At 40.6% G+C, this 9,616-nt stretch overlaps 1 protein-coding gene across 1 annotated transcript; it reads left to right on the top strand.

The window, feature by feature from the left end:
- Positions 1-744: 744 nt before the first annotated feature.
- On the top strand, positions 745-1,302 carry LOC113291595. The gene has a single exon (XM_026541114.1). The coding sequence runs from the start codon at positions 745-747 to the stop codon at positions 1,300-1,302; it is 558 nt and encodes a 185-aa protein (XP_026396899.1).
- The last annotated feature ends 8,314 nt before the right edge of the window (positions 1,303-9,616 follow it).

Here is a 9,616-nt window from a genome sequence, read left to right on the forward strand (position 1 = left end):
GACAAGTTTTTGAAAATGCAGAGAATACAAATTAAAGATGATTCCGCTGAAATGTGCCTTCGGTGTCTCCTCCAGAAAGTTTCTAGGATTCCTGGACACTGCAAAAGGAATCAAAGTCGATCCAGACAAAACGAAATCCATTACTACCGTGCCTCTTCCACGCACTGTGAAAGAACTCCAGAGTTTTATGGGAAAGGTAAATTATATTCTACGCTTCATTCCTGGAATGGCTCAACTCATTGCTTCGCTCACCCCTCTGTTGAAGAAAGAAGCGAGTTTTACATGGACAACCGTCCAACAGGAAGCGTTCCAGAAAATACAGCAGATACTGTTATCACCTGATGTCATGAAATCTCCAGTACAAGGGCGACCACTAATACTCTACACATCTTCCAGTGATGTCGCTATCGAGGCACTTATCGCTCAAGAAGATGAAGAAGGCATCGAACGTCCAATTTACTACTTCAGCCGTACAATGAGAGACGCTCAGCACCGATACCCAAAAGCCGAGAGAGCATGCATGCAATACAGAAATTCAGGCACTATTTACTATCCAACAGAGTCGTGCTTGTTTCCAAGGCCGACCCTATAAAATTTCTACTATCAAAACCAGCCTTGATGGGGAGAGCAGCAAAGTGGCTACTGTAGATGTAAGAGTTTGACATAGCATGTGTACCACCCAAAGTAATCAAAGGACAAGCCGTTGCAGACTTGCTCGCTTCTTTTCCAGGAGAAGATGCAACAATGTTACATGAAGATGTGCCTGGTGAGTTTCCAGAAATTTTGGTCACTAAAGAAGAGACGTGGCTTTTATACTTTGATAGGTCTGTCACCCATAGAAACGACACTGGAGGAGCGGGCGTAGTGCTAGTGTCTCCATCTGGTGATGTCTTCTCACACTCATTCAAGATGGATTTTCATTGCACCAACAATTCAGCGGAATATGAAGCTTTCTTACTAGGCCTGTCCTTGGCCAAGGAAGCAGGAGAAACACACCTTGAGATAAGAGGAGACTCAAAACTACTGGTTAATCAAATGAACGGAGCACACTCTCTCAGAGAAATCATACTCGCTCCATTCAGATCTGAAGCTCAGCGGATATTAACTCATTTTGCTGATGCAACGATTGTTCACATTGGAGAACCAACAACAGGCATGCTGATTGTCTGGCAACTCTCGCTTCCAAACTACAATTCGAGGGAGAAATCACAAAACAGAGGTGCGCTGTGTCATCTACTTGTCTTGCTCAAGTCGAAGACATTCAAGCGAACGATTGGAGGGAGCCTATTATTCATGAACTGAGCAGTTATCTTTCAGAAGGGAAAGTCAGTCTCAAGGAACTAAAGAATTATTTCTTACTTCATGGAGCGTTATACTATCGGAATCCTGACGGGTCTTTATTACGATGCCTCGGAAGCGACGAAGCGGATGAACAACTCAAACACATACATGAAGAAATCTGCGGACAGACGTTGGTGGTAACACTTTACAGAAAGCTTCAAAGGATGGGATATTATTGGCCTTCCATGGAAGCTCATTCAAGAACTCTGCAAAGATCTTGTCCCAATTTTCAGACGCCTCCTCATCACCTAGAAGTATTGACAGTTCACCACACTGGGGACTGGAGGGAATCTTACATCAAGTACCTTCGGGATAATGAGATGTTGTTGGAAAAGAAGGAAACAGTCAAACTCATTCAGAGAGCTAAAAGATTTTCCTTTCTTGACGGAATCTTATACCGCAAAAGGTTTTGGTGGGAACCTACTGAGATGCTTAGATGAGCATGAAATCCCAACAATTTTAAAGGAAATGCACGACGGAGAACATCAAGGAAAAAGAAAACTATTTCTCCAGATTCATGAGAAATATTATTGGCCGACCATGGAAGATGACGTAGATGCACATGTTCAGAGATGTCACCAATGCCAAATCCATGGTAATCTCATCCACACTCCTTGTCTCCCATTGAATTCTGGGAATAGTCCATGGCCTTTCTATAGCTGGGGACTGGATATCATAGGGAAAGTCAATCCCGCGTCTTCGAAACAGCATGAGTACATCATCACTGCAACTGATTATTTTACCAAGTGGGTTGAAGCTATCCCTCTTCGAAGCACCACTGGAGTCACGATCGCGGCTTTCATCAAGGAACACATAATATGCAGGTTCGGTGTTCCTAAACACATTATCACTGATAATGGAACTCCTTTTGCCAACAAACACGTGACACAATTGCTCGAGGAATACAACATCAAACAAGTTTTCTCCACACCATACGATCCCCAAGGAAACAGACAAGCAGAGAGCACCAACAAAACTTTGATCCGGATTCTCAGCAGAACAATTCATGATAATCCTCGAACGTGGCATGGAAAATTGCCTATGGCTTTATGGCCTACCTGACTGCACCAAGGATTTCAATCGAAACTTCACATACTCTCTTGTCTATGGAGCTGACACCATACTCCCAGCAGAAATCAAGATTCCTTCAGCAAGGATCGCCACATATAGTGGAGTACAATGGGATGACGCGGAAGTGGCCAACTCAAGGATCGCCTAACTGGACATGCTTGAGTCAAGGAGGACTAAGGTAGAAAAATATGTGGAAGCATACAAACAAAGGATCTCCAGAGCTTACAACAAAATGGTAAGACCTCGAACTTTCCAAGTAGGAGATTTGGTGTTAAAGACAGCAAAACACATTCAACAAGATATGTCTGCTCCCAAGTTCTCTCCAAAATGGGAAGGACCATATATAATCATCAAGGCAGTGTCCAGTGGATATTACAAGATCTTAGCCATTGATGGAGGAGTGTAAGGAAATATCATCAACGGTAAATGTCTCAAAGCATATTATGCCTGATCCGCGGAAAACCGTTACCTTTTCATTATTTCAAGCATTTATCAAAATGTAATTTATATTCCTCCAAAGTGTATGAAAAAATACTCCTTTGTTCATTAAAAATTTCATAAATGAATGAAAAATTATTTCCATGATCAATCATTCTACCTAAGAAAAAAGCCTAAACATATTCGAAAACAACAATCATAAATGCTCACTCAGAATAAGCCATCCAGCAAAGAGTAATTCTTAAAAACAACCATGTCAAGCTTCTTTTGAAAGTTTCTGGTCTTCACTTTCAAGTCCTGGACAACCTTCTCGACTCTTGCTGATTCTAAGGAAAGTGCCTTCTCCTCTTCCAAGAAAGCAGTTGTGGTAGAAATCACATCAGCAGCAGCTGCCGCCCTGTGAATTTTGATCATCTCGAGCCGACGACGAAGCCAGCCTATGTTGAACGGCAAGGTTTCACAGTTTGAAATCATTTCATCCCTCCTGTGCAATTCATGATTCTTGACATCTTGCAGATTCATCTCGTTCATCTCTTCAATGATCCATAACTATCCGGTAACCGTAGTCAGAAGGGTTGGGAGAAAGCCTCTCCATATTTCCGTTGTAGTAGTGTCCCCGTACCGTCTCCAAATTTTGGTATACAAAAGTACGTGACATTTGGGAAGGACGAATCCACCGACTACTTCATTATTTGGGGAAGTATTAGTCATGGAGAGCTTCAAAGGGGAGTCCAGCTGTTGGATACTCGTGAACGTGATCTCTAACCCCAGCCTCCACGGAATAAGTAGAGTCTTCGTCAACATGGTTGCTGCTATCTTCAACCACAACCAAATACTTCCGATTCCTCCTCTTTCTAGCATCAACAACAACACGAAAATTAACCTGCGATGAAGTAAAGGAGTATTTGATTTTATTGAACATTGAGCATGGAGAACCTCAACTGAGAAGTTATGGAATTACTTACGGATGCTCCAGCTTCAGCACGAGCTGACCCATACCGGGCAGGGTCTTTAACAGTACGCTTAGGCCTCAAATTATGCGAAGGAGAGGGATTCTTCTGATCATCCTGCAGTAAGTTATTTTTCTATGATCAATAATTCTGATCAAATGAAGATGAAGAAAATATATACAACGACTTACTGAAACAAACGCTTTTATTTCATGCTTTGATTGAGGTTCGTTTCGATAAGAAATGTTACTGCTGGACATGGCGACGAGAGGTATGATTGTGATCAAAATTACCTATGATAATACACAAGGCAGAAAACGAGATGCTGATTAAATAGAAAAATCTAAACATTGAAGGTATGTATGCTTATCCTATAGTGGATATAGTCAAATTTGTTGCGTTTTTTTTATTGAAACCCTAATTCTCGAATAAGTGTATCCGGTATCATAGAAAAAGTGCGACGATACTGGGGACTGACAGCTCAGGCGTATTCAACATGACAATACTGGGGACTAATACTTCGTATGTAATTAGTTGCAACCGTGATCTGACAGGTCACGTGTCTCCTCCTAGCCGGCGGTATAATCATGCTTCATGGATAATTATTGTCTACATGGACATTGGTCCATCCTATTCAGATGTGAAGAAGATTTGGCAAAAGATATGACAAGGGATTATGGTTCAAAAATAATCTCCAAAGAAATGTCTCTACAGCAAGACTGCTCAAATAACCAGAAAATGTCTACTTCAACAAAAACAAATAATCTCAGAGAAATTCATGAGCAAGACTACTCGTCAGATTCAACAGAGTCATCAGATTTTCCAGAATTATTAGATTCATCATCATCATCTTTCTTGGAGTCCTCTTCAAATTCCTCATCGGAATCACTATCAGGGCCATTGACGAAGTCTGGATGAATCTCAGGATCGCTATACAAGGAATCCCAGTACTCTTCTTTTTTACGCTCAGCTTCAAGGTCAGCTTTGACTAGTTTCTCGATCTCCTTGGTACGCCGGTCTGGCTTAATCTTGAGATCTCGTGGCACCCACATGGGTTTATCTTCAGAAGCATCAGAGTCAGAGGGTACACCGTCAGCTCGAGATCAAAGTTTCTCCTCAGCTGCTAGCACTCTACGCTGGACCCGGTCCCTTCTTCGTCGATAATCATCCATCTTGTCATCTTCGGCTTTTCTCTTCATGAGCTCAGCATAAGTAACTCTATGGTTATTAAGAGGCGCACTATGCTTCGCCCCCTCAGTACGATTCATCTTAGCTCGTGATTTGGCCGCGGAAGCTTTGGAATCCTCTTCAAAAGAGCTGGAAGAATAGCTGTAATCATAATAACTGCTGCTGGAAGTCAGCATTTTCTGGAACCAGGAGCACGAAATTACGGATATGCTGATAATGAATCCACTACAAAATGGTAATACTTAACTCTTACCTCTTTACAATTCCACTATCAATAGTGATTGTGATACGAGAGCTAGCACTTCAAGACCTTGCTCGTTTCTTCGAATCTGCAAAAGACGAACAAAACTGATTTTTATAAAATCATGAACTTAATTTTCATAGTATAAACATCCACAACTGATATATGAAACTTGCACCAAGGCAATATTTCACCATAAATAAATTGTCTAATTTAGAGGGTTACTCAAAACCCATGCTTTGATTTTACGAAATAATGATTTTACGTGAATAATTCACGTAAAATTTTCAAAACCTTTATTTACTCGCATAAATAAATATATGGCATTATATGTATCACGGTTTCAAAAAAATAAATAAAAATCCATGAACTGGTCACGATTCATAAAAGTATTTTTCCTTCGTACTACCACCCGTCTTTGAAACGAGGGTTTATTTCGATTTTGTGAAAGCTCACATCTTTCAAGATAAAGTTTTGGTTTTCATGAAAGCTCATAAACAAATAATTTTATCACTGGACACTGGTCTATGTATAAAAAAAAATCTCTCTCAAGTTAGGGATTATTACTAGTCTCTTGAATTAACGATCGAATGAACATACGTTTAATAAAACAGGGGTTTTCTACAAAACTCACACTTAATATATGCACGTATATATAATTTTACCATGAACAACTCATGAATGGATCATCAAACTTCTGAAAAAAAAAAAAAAAAAAATTTGACGCACCTGACGGCGCCGGCCAGAAACTGGAGGGAGATGAAGAAGCAAGGGAGGTGGCTGGTTATGTGAAGAAATTAAAAAAAAAGGATTAGTTCCCTTTTATATCAAATTTTATTTCCAAAACCTAATTCCACAAAGATTTCCTTATTGGGCCCGACCCGTGAATCCTAAACCGACCAAGGTTCCACCATCAAATCAGCGGTTCTACACCAATTCATGCTCATTAGACGATCCTCTATCATGCCACTGGGATCTCCGTTGAAGACGTGGTTCGCTCCCACGATCAAAAATCCGGTAACATCTTACCTTACGACTAAGTTCAATTACTTATTTCGTTCATGACTAGAAAATCACCATCCAGTGCTGACTGAGGAACATGACTATCCCTCACTAAGAAGGGGACTTAATATAGATGGTTGATTTTCGACAAAGCCTAAAATCGTAAGATCATAATTGTACATGCTCCTAATCCAGCAATCAGATGAGTATTGAGACTCATGTCTCTCGTCGAAAGCATGAAAGCTCGTGCTGCAAAAATCTCTGACTGAGAATCCTATCTCTCAGAGCACCTGTAGATGTGCAGTCTCTCAGCTGAGGCAACGGCATATCTCATAAATACTGAGCAATTTCAGTAATTACCCCTATATAGAATCGAAATATTGGACGGCTCCTAGACAACTTGCCTGCTAGTATAGAGCAATAACGTCTTCAGGATGCAACAAGGTTTTCCCTGACTATATAAAATAGATATGACGTTTAAACAAGCTCATATTTCTCAATCCTCAGATAATTAATGCTCCTAGAAAACATGCCTGCTAGTATAGAGCCATCAGTTAATTATCCTTAATCGTTAACTGAATATTCAGCAATATTCTACGATTCTTCGTAATATTTCGTCACTTCAATTCGTGGTTCTTCCCAGCAGAATTCCACGGGTTAGTGATAAATATTCAATGTGCGGGAATCTGAGCAGCTATCGAGTAAGCCCCGACCAAAATGGTACGAATGTACTCAGCAATATTGCACAAACGAGAACCTGAATGCACAAACGAGCATTCCAAAACACGAAGGAACAATGAACCTATGCAAAATAGGAAGAAAAATAATAATAATAATAAAATATTAACAAAGGCGCTATGGGACTGGGCCCACCGACCGGCCAGTCATGCCGTGGCCAGTCCCACGCCCAATTCTGTATTTTATCATACTTTGTTATTTTTACCTGATCTCATGAAAATCTCTTCATTCGAGCAAATCTCCTTCGTTTCAAGGAAATTCTTCAGACTCATGGTGTTTCCTCGCATCAAAGAAATAAAATAATTATGAAAGGTGTAGTGGGACCGGGCTCACTAGCCGGCCGGCCATGCCCTAACCATGGCCGGTCCCACACCTCATGGTTCCTAATTATTTTGTTATTTCTCTCATCCCATGGAAATTCCCTAATTTCATGATATTTCCCTCAACTCATGGAAATTATATAAAATTAGGGAAAGAACCCACGGCACCGGGCTCATGGGCCGACCGTCCATGCCCTAGCCGCGGCCGGTCCCACACGCCCTTGTCTCATTATTTTAATATTATTTGTTTCCCTCATCTCATGTAAACTCCTTCACTTCAAGGAAACTCCCTAGTTTCAGTAAACTCGTTGAATTCATGAAATTTCCCTCATGAAAATAATATAAAATTAGGGAAACTCGTGGGACCGGACCCTAGCCGGCCGGTCATGCCCTAGCTGGTCCCACGTGCCCCTTATTTTATTATTATTATTTTTTATGTTTCCCTCATCTCATGGAAACTCCTTGGTTTCAACAAATTCTTTGGTTTCAACAAACTCCTTGATTTTATGATATTTCCCTAAAATCATGAAAAATATTATAAAATTAGGAAAAGTGCCTTGGGACCAGGCTCTTTGGCCGACCGACCATGCCTTGGCCATAGCCGGTCCCACGCTTCATGATTTCTTCATTATTTTATTATTTATTCCTTCATCTCATGAAGTTTTCCTGGTTTCAGCAAAAATCCCTGATTTCTTCATATTTTCTCAAAATGTTGCTCAAACGCACACTAGAAAATATCGAAACTCTCAGGAATGAGATACGGACATTATGGTGACGCGGGCATGTCTCCTTGATCGACCAAGACCGGCCCTAGGGCTTGCAAATAGCCGGTCCCACATGTTTTAATAATTTTGACCTAATTTGCTCAATTGCTCATATTGGGTCCAAACTCTTCCCAAACAACTGGGAGTTTGCTCAAACGACCACCAGCTGGTCCCACGACCACCAGGAGCCGGTCTCATGACCCCTTGGTCGGTCCCATATCTCTCTATAATCAGGTTTTACTACCTAACACTCACACGAGCATTATTTTAATAAATGATTAAACCAGCATTTAATCATCTTTTCACCAACTGGTCTTCAAGAGACTTTGGTATTTTGCTCACTTGAGCATCTGGGCGCTACATGGTCGATTCATCATCCCATGTAGCCGTTCCCTCCTACATTTCATGAAATATTTTCAATAAATCATCAATTTATCATCAATTCAACAGTTGATCAAAGTTAGGGTTTCGAATCCAAGGTTCATAATTCCAGATTCAAACGCTAATAATTATGTTGATCCCATGATCAACACCCTAATTAATTATACTCGGTTCAGCTGCCAGTATTTTAAATTTATCTTGGTCCTGTTACCAATGATTCCTCAAACGAGCAACATTTGTTCAAATGAGCAATATCTGATCACACCACAGAATATTGGTTCAACTATTAATATTCAACAATTCATCAAATGAGCAACATATGCTCAGATAAGCAATATTTGCTCAGATCAAAGAATATTGGTTCAACTATAAATATTCAACGACTCAGAACAATATTTGTTCACTTTATCTATCAACATTTATTCGACAATATACCTTTGTCTCAGCAGACATGTTCGATTCATGAGTATCAGAACATTTGCAAATCACGTTCGACTCAGCAATACAAGGACTCATCGTCCCATAAAGTCAGCAACTGACTCCACAATCACGAGATGTCAATCATGTCACATGGGGGGATATTAACTAGGGTTTTGGTCTGGCGGTCTACGGCACGTGTGTTCATACACACGATGAGAATGTGAGCAAGTCGTGCAATCAGTTGAAGGAGTTAGCAAAGTAGTGGATGGAAAATCAACCAAGTCTCTGCACGATGAGCAACTGGTTTTGACACGATTTACCACTTCCCCACTCTTTGACTTCAACAACTGTCACACTTCATGGGATCAAGGTGTTTACAATTCCAGCAATATAAATAAATCTCTGAATCCTGATTGAAACATACAAGAATTTCTCGACAAGTTCATACAGACAATCTTTCGTCTACACGAACACAACGTCTGAGCAATCACTTTCAACTGAGTAAATTCAATCATTCAGAACTTTCTTATGCAGAATACACGACACACATACAATCTCGATCACTATTGATCTCACACATTTCTCATCTTCCCTCCTACAGATCGACCCATCCTCTCCTGTGACCGAATTGACACTGAAGCGACCATTGTATTGGTTTAGGCCAGAGTCTTGCAGATTGATCTCTCTAAATTAAAGCACTCTCTTCTTGCAGTGCATCTGTGTGAGGTTGAGCATTTGCTCGGTTCAAGGATTATCCTCCAC

This window comes from Papaver somniferum, chromosome 6 (assembly GCF_003573695.1).
Source record: "Papaver somniferum cultivar HN1 chromosome 6, ASM357369v1, whole genome shotgun sequence".
Taxonomy (NCBI): domain Eukaryota; kingdom Viridiplantae; phylum Streptophyta; class Magnoliopsida; order Ranunculales; family Papaveraceae; genus Papaver; species Papaver somniferum.

Bases quoted from the DNA above. Each gene is read 5' to 3' on its own strand.
- LOC113291595 (XM_026541114.1), top strand. From the start codon at position 745: ATGTTACATGAAGATGTGCCTGGTGAGTTTCCAGAAATTTTGGTCACT.